We start from the raw sequence: 15229 nt of genomic DNA on the forward strand, positions 1-15229 counted from the left end.
GCACATCCCTGTTAACCCCCCAGCTGCAAGGACGTGGGAACACAGCCACGTGGCTGATCCAAAGGAATGGGGACACCAAAAATGCCTTGTCCTGCAGGTGACTGAGTTAACAGTGGCTTCCAACCTACCAGGCTGGCAAAATAATTCCAATATAGACTTTATATCTAGTGTTACACTGGATAAATGCCCTCATGACTTTGCCTGCCTGCTGGTGGAGGTACTGAGGAGTTGGTCAGGATGTGTCCATGCTCTGCTCCTCTTAATTTTTCACCTCTAGCCTGTATTTGAAGACTTTTCTTTGCTCAGCTGTATCTTCCATTGCCTTGTTACCTCCATGTCCCAGAAGTGCTGCCAACCAGGGGCAGGATGCAAGGAAGTGCAGTCTGAGCTCCCATTCCTTCATCTCCAGGATTTTAGGGACTTTCTGTGCTTTTTAAATCCCCTTTTCCCTCCAGAGAGCTCTCAAGGTGTTGAAGGTGCTGTCCCAGTTCTCTTGCAGCTCTGTGTTGGGGAAAATCCAGCTCTCCTTATTTTCTGTCTAACACACATTTAACCACTGTTGTAACACCATCTGCAACTTGTTTGAGTGTTTTGTACAGAAACGGGTCCTAAAAGTGAGAACAAAGCCAAGAAATAGGGTGACACTGTAGGCTTGCCCCAGCCTGGATGGAATTGGGATCTCCTGGGAAAACAGCTTCCTGCTGGGATGCTGGAGATGCTGCCAGGACCACAACAGCACTGTGGGAGGGTTCAAACTGTGGGACCTTCTTTAGAATCATGGAATGGTTTGTGTTGGAAGGGACCTTACAGCTCATCCCATCCCACCCCCTGCCATGGGCAGGGACACCTTCCTCTAGCCCAGGTTGCTCCAAGCCCCGTCCAACCTGGCCTTGGACACTTCCAGGGATCCAGGGGCAGCCACAGCTTCTCCGGGAATTCCATCCCAGCCCCTCCCCACCCTTGTGGTGAAGAATTCCTGATACCTAATCTAAAGCTACCAATGGAGTTGATTTTTGTTGAGGAGCTTTGAAATACAGCTGCTGTTCAAAAGAAGTGAGATGATGGGTTTTTTGGCTGGTGTGACATGAAAAACTAGGAATATGATGTGCCCTTAGTTGGTTTTTACACTGAAACATGTTTCACATGTGCCAGGAGAGGGGTTACAGCAAAGCAAGAGGGCTTTTAGGCTGTCCTGAAAGTTCTCTTGGGTTTACATGAACCCTTTGGGAAGGGAGATGTGAATGTACCGGAAATAGCAGAGTTTTCTGGAAAAATTTTACACGGAAAAAACACTTTCAGGCTTGGGAGATTGCCCAGGGAATTAGTGGAGCTGGAAGTGTTCAAAACCCACACAGATATGGCACTTGGGCACATAGTTTAGTGGTGGAACGGGCAGTGCTGGGTTCAGAGTTGGACTCAGTCTTGAAGCTTTTCCAGCCTTAGTGATTCTGTGATCCTAAAACCACCGTAACCACTTAAAGGTGGTGACCTGAGAGAAATGGTAGCAAGTCAGCGGTGACTCCCCTGTGCATTCCTCACAGTGCTGTTCTCTCCTTGCCTTGGCAGTGCCTTCTCCCAGTGCCTTGCTGGTTGACAATCCCACGTCCTTTGGGAACGCGAAGGAAGTCGTAGCAATCAAGGATTACTGTCCGACCAATTTCACCACGTTGAAGTTCTCCAAGGGGGACCACCTTTATGTCCTGGACACGTCGGGGGGTGAGTGGTGGTACGCCCACAACACCACGGAGATGGGCTACATCCCCTCCTCCTACGTGCAGCCCGTGAACTACCGCCACTCCTCCCTGACGGACAGCGGCATGATCGACAACCTGCTGGAGAGCCCTGACGAGGGGGCCAAGGAGTTGGACCTGCTTGGGGAGTGGACTGATGCGAAGAGAAACTCTGTGAAAATCCACAATAACAACCCCTTCCTGAACGGAGTCCAGACAAACCCGTTCCTGAACGGGAATGTGCACGCGGTGCCCGGCTCAGACAGAGAGTCCGACTCCAGCGTCACCGTTGACTTGCTGCTCTTCGACACGGGGGCTCCTGCATCCACTGTCTCCAGTTCTGCTGCCAACAGCAGCCTGGGGAACATTTTTGATGAGTTTCCATCCACAAACAGGCTGGATCTGGACCAGCCTGTGAGAAGAGACAACCCCTTCTTCAGAAGTAAACGCTCCTACAGCTTGTCTGAACTGTCTGTTCTCCAGGCCAAGTCAGACGCTCCGGCATCGTCGGGTTTCTTTAGTGGTTTGAAGTCTCCCACCCCTGAGCAGTTCCAGAGCCGGGAGGACTTTAGGACAGCGTGGCTGAACCACAGGAAGCTGGCTCGGTCTTGCCACGACTTGGATTTGCTCGGTCAGAATCCTGGCTGGGGTCAGACGCAGCCGGTGGAGACCAACATCGTGTGCAAGCTGGACAGCTCTGGTGGGGCCGTTCAGCTGCCAGACACCAACATCAGCATCCACGTGCCCGAGGGCCACGTGTGCCCCGGGGAGACGCAGCAGATCTCCATGAAGGCCATGCTGGATCCGCCGCTGGAGCTCAACAGCGACAAGTGCAGCACCATCAGCCCCGTCCTGCAGATCAAACTCAGCAACATGGAGGTGAAAACCTTCATCATCCTGGAGATGAAGGTGTCGGCAGAGGTCAAGAACGACATCACGAGCAAGAGTTTGGTGGGACTGCAGTGCCTGCGGAGCGACATGAAGGAGGGGCCGTACACACCCATGCAGCTGAGCTATTCCTATGGGGACACGATCCAGGTGCAGCTGGAGAACCTGGAGCCTTGCATGTACATCGCAGCCGTGGCCCAAGGGCAGAACATCCTGTACCCTTCCACCGTCTGGGATTACATCAGCAAGAAGATCACGGTGGGCGTCTATGGCCCCAAACACATCCACCCTTCCTTCAAAACCGTGGTGGCCATGTTTGGGCACGAGTGTGCCCCCAAGACCCTCCTGGTGAACGAGGTCACCAGGCAATCCCACAGCCCGGCCCCCGTCGCCCTCCAGCTCTGGGGGAAGCACCAGTTTGCCCTGTCCCGGCCTCAGGACCTCAAGCTCTGCATGTTCTCCAACATGACCAACTACGAGGTGAAGGCCAGCGAACAAGCCAAGGTCGTCCGGGGCTTCCAGATGAAGCTGGGCAAGGTGAGCCGCCTCATCTTCCCCATCGCGTCTCACGACCCCAACGAGCTCTCGGACTTCACGCTGAGGATACAGGTCAAGGATGACCAGGATGCCATTTTGACCCAATTCTGCGTCCAGACGCCACAGCCGCCTCCGAAAAGTGCCATCAAGCCGACGGGGCAGAGGCGGTTCCTCAAGAAGAATGAGGTTGGGAAGATCATCCTGTCACCGCTGGCTGCCACCGCCAAGTATCCGGTTTTTCAGGACCGGCCGGTGCTGAGCCTCAAGTACGGCAAGCTGCTAAAGACGGTGGTGAGGCAGAGCAAGAACCACTATTTGCTGGAGTACAAGAAAGGAGATGTCATAGCCCTCCTCAGTGAGGAGAAGATCAGGTTGAAAGGCCAGCTGTGGACCAAGGAGTGGTACATTGGCTACTACCAGGGCAAAATTGGCCTCGTGCACACCAAAAACGTGCTGGTGGTTGGAAAAGTCAAGCCCAGCTACTTCTCTGGGCCAGATCTCACCACCAGCCTGTTGCTGGAGCAGATCCTGAGGCCCTGCAAGTTCCTGACCTACATCTACGCCTCGGTGAGGACTCTGCTGATGGAGAACCTCAGCAGCTGGAGGTCCTTCGCCGACGCTCTGGGCTATTCCAACTTGCCACTCACGTTCTTCTGCCGGGCTGAGTTGGACAGTGAGCCCGAGAGGGTGGCCTCCGTCCTGGAGAAGCTGAAGGAAGACTGCAACAGCACGGAGAACAAGGAGAGGAAATCTTTCCAGAAGGAGCTGATGACGGTGAGTCCAAGGCGTGGTGAGGGGTGTTCATTCCCTGCTGTGCAGGGGGATTCGGGTGAGCGGGAGGGGCAAGAGTCTTGATTCAGACTGAATTAAGATAGAGACCAATCTCTTGAAGGGACCTTGAAGACCAGGCCCTAAGGTCTTCTGCAGACTGCTTGGCACAGCTGGGTGGAAGTTCAGCCCATTGGTGGGCTCTTGCCTTGGGGGGATCACGGAAATAATGAGGGACATGCTGAGTGAAATACCGTCAGTACTTGGAATTCCAGAATCCCAGAGTGGCTGGGGTTGAAAGGGACCTTAAAGCTCATCCAGTCCCACCCCCTGCCGTGGGCAGGGAGACCTCCCACTAGACCAGGTTGCTCCAAGCCCTGTCCAGCCTGGCCTTGAACACTTCCAGGGATGAGGGTTTTCATGGGAGAGGTGTCAGGGTTGGAGGATGCCTCACTCACCATCCCCACAGCCTGTGCCTTTTGGGAACCCCCAAATCACGCTGGTTTTTTGGGAGAGGTGTCTCCAAGGATGCTCTGCTCACTGTCCCCACAGTCTGCACCTTTAGGGCCCCCCATCTCACCCTGGTTGTCATAGAGTGGTTTGAGTCAGGAGGGACCTTAAAGCTCATCCAGTGCCACCCCCTGCCATGGGCAGGGACACCTTCCACTATCCCAGGTTGCTCCAAGCCCTGCCAAGTGGCAGCTTAGCCAAGGGCACCTCTGAGCCAGAATGTTTTATATCCAGCTGTGGATGGCGTTTGCAGTTGGAAATGCACGACTTGCTTCTTGCCCTGAAAGGAATTTGGGAAAGTGCTGCCTGCAAGTATTTCCAGGATGCCATTAGGGACCCTCTTAGGAAATGTCATCTTCGGGATTGTCTCTAGCATTTCATGGGAAGTGAGCCAAAGAAAACAGAGGGAGAAATGTCCGGTGGAGATTTGCAGCTCTTCCAGGCTCTCCCATGGAAACAGGATAACGGAGTTATGGAGAACCACAGGCTTTAAAATGTCACGTGGATTAAGGAACAGTTGCCTGGCAAAATGAAATGATGAGTGGGACAGGAGCTGAATGAAGGAGTCCACTTCCCAAACTCCCTTTAGTAAGAAGGGGCATATTTGAGGATTGAGTAGGAGGGATAAGGTGTTAACCCGTCGTTACTTACGGAAGTACCATGGGGAGAGCTCCCTGCGCTCTGTGGCCCTGTGGGGGCATCTCTGATCTTTGACCTCCAGCTTTCAGGACATGCCACCAACTCTGCTTCTGTTGCAGGGTTGTTCTGGCCATCACATGGTTATATCTCTTTCTGGGACCATCCAGGATTGGAAAACTCCCACCATGGGAGCCTTGGTGTCCCTGGTCCCTCCAAGGAAGGGTTTGCTCCTTTAATCCTTAACCTCGGGGAATGATGGGATGGAATCTGGGCTGCTCTTGCTGGATGCTTCCAAGAGCTTTGTGCAGTTTGCTTTACCCCATTGCAAACCCAGAGGTGTTTCTTTTATCTCCTCCCATTGTTTTCAGGGATCCCAGACAATGTGTAGGTCCTGGAGAATCCATGCCAGACCTTGGTGGGGAGACAAGGGGCAAGATAAGGCTCTTTGCATACTCAGGGAGCTGCTGACTCAGGGGGAGGAAAACATCCTGCTCCCATAGGGATGCCTGGAGTGCAGAGTCCCAGGGCAGGTTTTATTCCCCTTGTTTGAGGCTAATCCTGTTCTCTGGGAGGCTGAGCCTGTCAATAAAGGATGAGCTCCCTTCTTCATAGAACATGATGCTGCTTCCAAACCCTTTGCTGCCTTCAAATCCTCCTTGGCTTAGGGAGAAATTAGATTGAGCCTGTTGGAAGAAGCAAATAATGACGTTTCGGGGGCTGACAATGGAGCAGTAATGTATTTTATTGTGTTTAAATCTGATTTTATCTGCAACAAATGGACTCTTGCTCTGGCAAGAACTGGTTGCATTAAGCTCCAAACTGGCCATGTCATCTTCAAGTTGGTTGTCTCCCCTCAAAAGGACTGAGAGGAGAAGTCCCAGGCAGGTTTTTCTGAGTTCAGGACACAAAACTCCAGTGGCAGAGCTACTGCACCAGCAGCCAAGCATGGAAAAGCCTGGTCAGGATGACTAGTTAATAAGTAATCTGTCTTTAATGACTGTTTTTCTAATGGAGCAGTAGCAGCAGAGTGTGAAGGTAACTTGGGGCAACGTTGCTCAGATGGGAATCACCACAGCAGAAAGGGAAACCTCACCCTCCCTCCTCCCTGCAGGAAGAGCACGGATGGTTTGGCTAAAAACCAGCACCTGGGCACGGATTCAGGAAGATTTTGTTGCCACTGGTACCTGGCCATGGCTACGGTGGGGTTAGACCTGTCCTGGGACACAGGAGTTCCCCTCTCCAGCTTTTCAGTACAGGGTTTCTATGGAGACTCTCAGTTATCATCCTTCCCAACGGGCTGTTGGGAAAAACACAGGTCTTCTGGGAATGCACCCAGGCACGTCAGCACAGAGCTGTGGAAACTGTGAGCTTGTTCTTCTCCAGGCTGCTTGTGCAGGTTGTGCAGGAGAAGAGGTTGGGATTCTTCTCCCTCCTCTGGTTTTGTTTGCTCTGACTGCAGGTGTCTCGTGCTGCCTTTCTTCTGCCAGAAGTCCCTGGTGTGTGCAGATCTCAAAGAGCTGCTGGGGGGCTCCACAAATCCCTAAAGTCCTGTAGATCAGGGTGTTCGGGCCTTGGACCTTGTGCTGCCACACCCAGGGTGGCTGGTGTTGGGTCCCTCCTGCTCCTCCATCCTGAAGCAATCGTGGAATCCCAGAATGGGTTGGGTTGGGAGGGATCTTAAAGCTCATCCGGTGCCACCCCCTGCCATGGCTGGAACACCTGCCACTAGCCCAGGTTGCTCCAACCTGGCCTTGGACACTTCCAGGGGTGGGGCAGCTTCTGTGGGCAACCTGTGCCAGGGCCTCCCCACCCTCCCAGGGAACAATTCCTTCCCACAATATTTAAACCCAGAAAAGCCGCCCGTGGTTGCACTGATGGGACCTTCTCCAAGCCACTTGGGAATGTGGCTGATGGCACTTGGTGTCATGTCAGAAGGGATGCCTTCAGCACACTGAGACCCAGCTGGGCATCACATCCAAGGGAATTGCCCCATGGAGCCAGTGCATGACTGCATTAGGTAAAAAAAATGAGTATTTAAGACTGAGAGTGTGTAGTGAGGTATTTTAAGTGTGTGACGTGATTTTGGAGGTGCTGACAGCCAAAAATAGGAGCAAAAGAGGTGTTTAATCCCTGAACAAGGGTTATTTTGGGGAGCAGAGCCGACTTGTTTGGGTCAAAACCTCCCCTGTATCCTGGAGCAGACAATGGAGACAGGAGCGTCCTCTCACCCCGGCTCTCAGGAGCTCCTGGGGACACGGGGCCTTTCCCTGCGTTTGTGGAGGTCCCAGGTGGGAGCTGTTTTCCTGCAGCTGCTGCTTTCCTTCGTTAGGAAATGGGATTGTGCATTTCAAAGCTGGGCTGTGAATTCAGCCTCCCCTGGATGCCTTTGAAGTTGAGGTGCTCCTGCTTTGAACTGGCGTTGGAATATCAAACACCCTCTTTGCTGCCAGGCTGGTGGAGCCAGATCCTCCAAGGGGAATAAATATTTGGGAAGGCTCTGGCAAGGCACGGCCCAGGTCACACCTGAGCATGGGGTGGATGGGCCCAGCTACCCCTGGAGGTTTGTCCAGGGTAAGGGAGGAGGATGGAAAAGACTGCAGTGTAATCTCAAAAGGAAGATGGAAAAACTTGCAGTGTAATCCCAAAAGTGCCTGCTGAAGGATTAAGTCTGTTGAGCTCATCCCAGTGTGCTGCTGTTCCCACTAATATTCCCCCTCTGGCTCCGACCTTGGTGTCCTCCTTGCACCCATTCCCACCTGGCTTTTGTGGTATCCCCATCCCATGGAATCTGGGTGTTGAGCTGCCAGGACAAAGCTCGGGAAGGGGGTGGGGCTTTGGCCATCGGGAGGTTTCAGAGTCATGATCCATCTCTTCCGAAGTTGTTCCTTTGAGAAATTAATCACAGTTCTTGATTAGGTGCTGTCCTTGTTGCTGTTTTGTTTGCTTGGAGAAGGTCCCATCAGTGCAACCACAGGCAGCTCTTTTGGCTTTAGATACTGGGAAGGAATTTCTCCCTGGGAGGGTGGGGAGGCCCTGGCACAGGTTGCCCAGAGAAGCTGTGGCTGCCCCATCCCTGGAAGTGTCCAAGGCCAGGTTGGACAGGGCTTGGAGGAACCTGGGCTGGTGGAAGGTGTCCCTGCCCATGTTTTTGTTGGTTTTGTTTCTGGAGCAGCAGAAGGAGCAGGAGAATCCATTTCCTCCAGCTATATCCTTCTTAACCCGCTCCAGGCGGCCTCTCCTGCTGCCTCTGACCTGCTTGGCCTTGGGCAAGACCTGAGAGCAGCTCATTGAACCTGCTTCCCGAAATACCAGCTGCTGCTGGAGTTGGCATGGCATCAAGCCACCTCCAAAGGCAGGCTTGAGGATGCTAAACCTGCCCCTTCCTTGGGACCATCGGGATCCTGCCCCTGGTGGATCCGTGGGCGGTGTGGTAAGGTAGGAGAGGAGCTGGGCTATGGCACAGGTGTGGGATCTAAATGCTTCTTAATGTCTTTTGAAAAGCAAAATGAATGTTCTTTTCAAAGGATTTTCCTGGCTTGTTTAACCAGGGGGTTTATTGCTTCCCTTGCTCCTGCAGGAAACCAATGTCAGCACTTTGGAGGAGCAGCTGTGCTGAGAATCCAGCTCAGCTTTGAGCTGGGGACAGAGAAGGGGAAAATCAAGGGTGCATTTGCTTTGCAAATTGCTGGAGTGGTTCCAGATGTTCCCATCTTCCCCCAGCTGACCCTGTGAAACTGCCTGGGGGAGGATTTAACCCTTCCTTGCCCCAGAGCCCAACCAGGTGGGGTTTGCCAGACCCCCTTGTTGGGAGAGGATGTCAAGACCCGCTGTAGTGGAAGGCAGGTGGATTCTGGCCCTGTGGCGAACCCCCACATCCATGGTTTCTGGAATAGCCGTCCCTGTGCTGCTGGGAAGATGTGGGTGATGTTCCCAGTGCTGTTCCTGGATTCCTTGGGTGCTCAGCATCCCTTGGGGGGCTGTTCCCTGCATCCCTCAGCTGGTGCTTTGCCTTTACTGGAGTGAGGGACCTCTTGGCATTCCCCCATCCTGGAGCCACCAGCCTGAGTCCAGTGGTGCCACAGCTCTGGATCTGGATGTATGGATGAGGGTACCCAGCAAACTGTCCCCCCAGGGATAGTCTGGGGTCTGTTTGCTTGATTCCCATGGTTTTATAATATAAAATAGACATAGACATGGCTTCCTGTAGGAGTCACTTGAGGTTCAAGGTGGGATTTGCCCAAGGTCTGGGGTTGCCACTGGGGCTGTGTTGGTCCAGGGGCTGTGGCAGAGGCTGAGGGAGCCCTGGGGAGTGGGATGATGATCCTGGCGGTCAGATCACATCCTCTGGCACTGCTAGTTGCCATTAAACCCTTCCTTTCCAGGGCTACACTGTGGCTTTCCTCTACTGCCCTTCATCCCACTCTGAGTGGATTTTAATATGATTTGATGCCTTAAGACAGGAGCTGACCCTACTCCATCCTTTTCTTTTCCTGGCTAAGTTATTCCTACCTGGAAAGCCAGGACTGCTGCAGTTCCTCTTCCCCACTTCAAAACCATTTGCAGGAGGAGGAGGAAGAAGCGGAGAAGAGGAAGAACATCCCAAGCTGAGCGATGGTCCCGCAGTGTCTGGGTCTTCACCTGGGTCTCACCCCACAAGGCTGATGTCCATTTCCCATCCCAAAATGTTCTGGTTGCCCCTTACCCACTGGTCTGAAGGATGGAGCCAGATTAATCCCTGCTGGATTAATTATCTTGATTAAAAGCATCTGTTCTCCTCAGCTCCTGGGATGCTTTAAACTTCTTATGGTGGTGCCTGAACACCTCGGGGGGGGAGGGGTGTTGCCTGGAAAACGAGGCTGGGGATGTTGTCAAAGAGGGGTTGGGTGCTTTGTCCACTTAATGGGATTACTCTGCTGCCCAGCCCGGTGGCCTAATTGCACCAGCTGTCGCTGGAAGGGGGGTGGGAGGATTTTTGGGATGGGTTTGGAGGGACTTCCCTGCACAGTCCCCGGCCTTGACCCTCTTGCGGTTCCCCCGCAGGCCCTGCTGAAGATGGACTGCCAGGGGCTGGTGGTGAGGCTCATCCAGGACTTTGTGCTGCTGACCACGGCGGTGGAGGTGGCCCAGCGCTGGCGGGAGCTGGCCGAGAAGCTGGCCAAGGTCTCCAGGCAGCAGCTGGACGCCTACGAGGCCCCGCACCGGGACAGGACGGGCACCGTGGACACCGAGGTGGGTCCGAGTCTGCAGGGGTCCCCTTGGGTGGCAGATCTGAGAATCGTGTCAGCTGGAGAAGGTCTTTAAGATCATCAGCTCCAATTTCTGACCCACCACTTCCGAGTCCACCAGGTTCATACTCCCAGTTGGAAGGGACCCACAAGGAGCTTCAAGTCCAGCTCTTCTTTGAAGGGCCCCATCCAGGGATTGACCCCACAACCTTGGCATTGAGCTAATCTCAGGTTTAATTCCCAGCTGCACAAGACACTTTTAGGCCCAGTTCTGCACAAGCACGAGCTCCTCAGCACCCTGGTGCCTCCAGCTCTAGGGCAGATCCTCCACAGGACCACGTCAGATACAGCAGAAAGGACCTTTTTTCTGGAATGAGACCACAGTGCCCCGTTGGACTCGCTGATCTTAAAGGTCTTTTCCAGCGCAGACAATTCCGTGTTTCTCTGGAGATACCTCCAGAGCACCTTTGGGGGATCCAAGGGATTTGGGTGTGCTGGGGGGTGTTTTTCCAGGGATGTGCTTGTCCTGGGATGGTGGGGCGTGATGAGGGGTGGCTTTGCTTGCTGACCACCCACCCTGCTCTGCTTCCCCATCCCTCCAGGCCATGTGGAAGCCAGCCTACGACTTCCTGCTCACCTGGAGCAGCCAGATGGGGGACAGCTACAGAGATGTCATCCAGGAGCTGCACACGGGGCTGGACAAGATGAAGAACCCCATCACCAAGCGTTGGAAGCATCTCACGGGCACCCTGATCCTCGTCAACTCCTTGGACATGCTGAGGGCAGCCGCCTTCAGCCCCCAGGACCACGAGGATTTTGCCATTTAGCCCCTGGTTCTCCACATCTCCTTCCCTAGGATTTTTTTCCCCTCTTTTTTTTTAAGCAAAAGAAGAAGTGGAGGTTGCTCTGCCTGGGTTTTAAGAGGCCAAAGTTTGCAAGTTCTCTACCAGGACTGGAAATCAGCAGGAGAGACATCCCTCCTTGGTGGGAATTCATCTGGCAGGGGATGGCTTGTCATCACTGAAATGATGTCTTACTAAAAGAAACCTGTGGGGGGGTGACAGGGTGGGGAGGGAGCACAACAGAGATGGGGTTTTTTAGGCATTTCCAAATAAAAGTCTAATTTTTGTAATGAGCAGTAAAAGTTGGAACCACTTTGGGGGGGTTGGGGAAGCTGTGGCTGTTTTTTAGGTTGGAGAATCCACTTTTAAACTGTTTTTTGGGATGAGTCCTGTAAATATGTATTTTAAGGAGAAGCACAGTAAGTGCCCTTCCTCACCATGGTCAGGCTTTGGCAGGTACCAGATGTGACTAAAGCACTGAATGAACTTGGAATATCCTCAAATCTGGGATGTCCTCAACCCACCAAGCACCTTGCACCAAAAAAAGACCTTTTTTTTAGTTTTATTGCCAGGCCCTGTGAGCCCTTTGGCTGATTTTTGGGTTGTTTTCATGTGTCTGCAGACTGGGTGTTTGCTCCTCTGTGGACAGGGAGATGCTGCCCCTTCCAACTTCATCCCACCCAGGTGCTGCAGGACACCTCTGGAAGAAGCTGGAGGTTTGGGATTTGCCAGAGACCTCCTTGGGAGATGGACCAGGAGGATGCTGAGAGGGGATCACCCTCCCCTGGCACCAAAGTGGGGGAAAGAGGCCGGCAAAGGGGAGGGAATTGCTGCCATCCGAAAAAAAAAAAAAAAAAAAAGGAAAAGAGATAATTGTTCTCCTAATTTGAAATCCAACCTCACTGGAGATGTTCCAGGGATTTAACACTCCTTACCATTATTCCAGAGGGCTTCAAGGCTCCTTGAGTCCAGTTTAACTTGGAAATAATCTTTGCTCTGAACCTGGTGCCAACGAGCTCAGGATTTGTGGCACTGAGTGCTCGGATTTTTCTCCCTGTTCCTTTTATATCCAAGCTTTTGGAATGACCTTCCCTCCTCCTCCTGCTCCCAGCTTTCAGATATTTCACGTGGTAGGGAAACATTTTGGCACAGAAAGCTTATTTTAAGGGCAAAGTCTCTTCTTTTAGGGAAAAGCTGCTACAACAGGAAGGTTAATTAGAAAAGAGAGAAGGAATGGGATGGTGCTGGCAAAGGGAATGGTCTCCTTTCCTCTTCCCAGGATCACATCCATGATCACTCCGTGGACCCCACAAGTGAAATAGCACCTGAAGTTTCTCCCAGGGTTTGTGGAGAAACTCTTGGAGGAGTTTCCTGTGCCACTCAATGGGATTTGAGCAGCCAGACCCCTTTCTCTCTCCCTGAGACACCCCAAGAGCACATTTTCTCCCCTGCAGGAGCAGAAATCCCTGTTGGAGTGAGGAGCACCTCCCTGTGCAGGCAGAGGGTTGGATGCCTTTCTCCTGGGAGATTCCCCCAGTCTCAGCTTTCCCCTTCTCCTGGGCAGGCCCTGTGATGGGAAGGGTGTCAGCAGCAGGGGAGGGCGGGAGTTTGGGCCTCCTGGGATTCAGGGATGTCCCTGGATAATTCCAGCAGTTCATTTTCCCTCCCTCCTTGTTTTTTCTCTCTACCTCAGGTTCTGCAAATTCCCACCTGAACATTTCAGCAGCTGCCTAAACCACTTTGTGCTCAGCTCATCCACACCCCGTGCCCTCCCCAGTCCCATGGCATCACAGCCAGCATGTTTTGGGACCTGTGGGGTGACAACTCCATTAATTTCTCCCTGTCCTCGGCCTGAAATCCAATCCTTCCTCACCTGCTGGGACTGGGAATATGTCCTTAGGATGCCTTTTCCTTCAGGCCCTTCTCCAAATGATCTCTTTGGGCTTTGCATCCCCCCCACCCCCACCCCCCTTGTGCAGTGCCTGCTTTTTGTTCTTGTTGTTTAATGTTCCTTTTTGGTTTTTTTTTCCTTTTTTTTAAAGAAAAAAAGACTTTTGGAAAAAGAATATTCCAATTAAAGCTGTTACTATTCCAGTGCTCCCAGTTAGATGTCATCTGCTGGTGTCTCTTCATCCCAAAGCAGCCTGGATACCTGGGAGTCATTTGGTGGGTTTTCCACTCAATCCCTTCTCCTTCCCACCCTCTCCAGGGGAAAGTTGCTGGAACCCATCTCACCTCCCAGGCTGCTGCTTTTGGTCAAGCTCTGGGTAAGAAAATTCCTGATTGTTTTGGCACAGAGATGTTTTCTTGATTGGAGAGAACATCCCTGTGTCTGGCCAAGGCAGCTGTGGTGCTCCTGCTTCCAATGGAAGTCAGATCCCAAGCCATGGAAGTGAAATATGTGGCACTCTGGCTGTGGCTTCAGCTTGCCAAAGGTGAGGAAGTGATGGTCGATGGATTCCTGACCCCACAGGAGGCAGGAGCCCTACAGCATCCCAAAGAATAACAGGGAAGTAACAGCCTCACTCCATGCTGGGAGTGACGCTGATTGTGGTTTCCCCTTCCTTCCACTGCCCATCCCTGAATCATCCCATCCCCCTCCTGCCTTGCTGAAATCATCTCCCCACCCCACCAAGGAGTTGGGAATAATCCTGCCCTGCTCTGATTACCCCCCACGGAGCAGTAATTAAAGCTTCCAGCTGTGTGGCCTCAGCTGGCACAAAGGGACAAACTGGGATGCAGTTTGGTCCCTCACTGGGACAAGGAGCTGGAGAGGGATGTTTGGGAACAGTCACAGCTTGCTTGGATCTGCCCCAGCAAAGCAGGGACCATGTCCCCCCCTCCCTGAAGTAATCCAGGCTGGGAGCATTCCCAGGGAAAACAATCTGCTCCCTTTATTCAGGCTGTTTTAACCTGTGCTCCAAAAGCAGAGCTGGGGGGATCTGGGATCTGCTCGATGATTTGCTTTTATCATCCTAAGGAATCAGATCCAATGGAACCTTTAACCTTCCCCTTAATAGGGAGGGAATTGCTGCCAGGAGCACTTGCAGGGCCCTGTCGTAGCAGAGCTGGGTGACAGTGGCCTTTAGAGGGAGGTGGGACCTTCTCCCTGACAGGAGGGGAGAGCTGGGGGGGGTCGGGCTCTGCCCCAAGGGAACAAGGGACAGGATGAGAGGAAACGGCCTCGAGTTGCACCAGGGAAGGTCCAGGTTGGATATCGGGGAAAATTTCCTCACTGGAAGGGTGGTCAGGCACTGGAAGGGGCTGCCCAGGCTGGAGGTGGAGTTGCATCCCTGGAAGTGGCACTGGGGACATGGTTTAATGCTGAACACGGTGGGGGGGGTTAATGGTCGATCTTTGAGAGCTTTTCCAACCTTAACAGTTCCATAGGTTTCGCTGGGCTTTAAAGGCTAAAGCTGGAGCTCTTTGCTCCTCTCCAGGCTCAGCTGAGCACATTCCTGCCATGGAGGGGGAGACTGCCCCGTATTTTGTCCCTGATTCCTTCTGGCAATCCCTTCTGCCCTGGATTCATCACACTCACCTGTAAGTACCTCCTCAAACCACCCCGCAGGGCACAGTTGGAGAGCTGTGTTCCTGCTCCAGCTGAAAGGGCCTGGCTTTGCTGGTGCCAGCTCCCTGTCACCCTCAGGCAGTGCTGCCATGGGATGGGACATCTCCAGTGCCAGGCTCACTCCCTGGGATGCTGCAGGGATAACTCCAGAGCTTGGACTGGAGTCCACTGTGGTGTAGCCCCCCAGAATTCCCCCTGAACAGCTCCCCAGGCTCTCCAGGAGAACAAGGCTCTGTAATCCCAAAGCAACTTCTTCTGTGTGGAGTCAGGTGGCTTTGGGGTGGCTTTCAGTGGTTTTCATTGAATGAGGCTTCCCCTCATCCACACTCCTCTGGGAAGTGGGATGCACAACCACAGCTGCTCATCTCGTGCTCCCAGTGCTTTCCCACAGTGGGGAATGAGGCTGAAAGGGAGTTTGGGAGCTCCCACGAACCCCCCTCCCCCCAGACTGGTGTCACTGGTACCAGCAGCAGGAAGGATTTACTTTATAGAAAGCCACCCAAAAGAGAGGTGATAAAT

At 53.1% G+C, this 15229-nt stretch overlaps 1 protein-coding gene across 2 annotated transcripts in view; it reads left to right on the top strand.

Moving 5' to 3' along the window:
* Positions 1–13242, top strand: part of SH3BP4 (SH3 domain binding protein 4) — a 33834-nt gene extending 20592 nt beyond the window's left edge. Inside the window, exons 3-5 of one of the 2 annotated variants that reach the window (XM_064660198.1) lie at positions 1567–3929; positions 10113–10301; positions 10900–13242. In XM_064660198.1, coding sequence (XP_064516268.1) covers positions 1567–3929; positions 10113–10301; positions 10900–11124 — 2777 coding nt within the window. In that variant the 3' untranslated portion in view covers positions 11125–13242. Of the gene's footprint in view, positions 1–1566; positions 3930–5191; positions 8112–10112; positions 10302–10899 lie in introns of those variants that run through there. The other variant, XM_064660199.1, reaches the window with a different exon arrangement.
* Positions 13243–15229: the final 1987 nt, after the last annotated feature.

The sequence above is a fragment of the Pseudopipra pipra genome, chromosome 7 (genome assembly GCF_036250125.1).
Source record: "Pseudopipra pipra isolate bDixPip1 chromosome 7, bDixPip1.hap1, whole genome shotgun sequence".
In the NCBI taxonomy this organism is placed as follows: domain Eukaryota; kingdom Metazoa; phylum Chordata; class Aves; order Passeriformes; family Pipridae; genus Pseudopipra; species Pseudopipra pipra.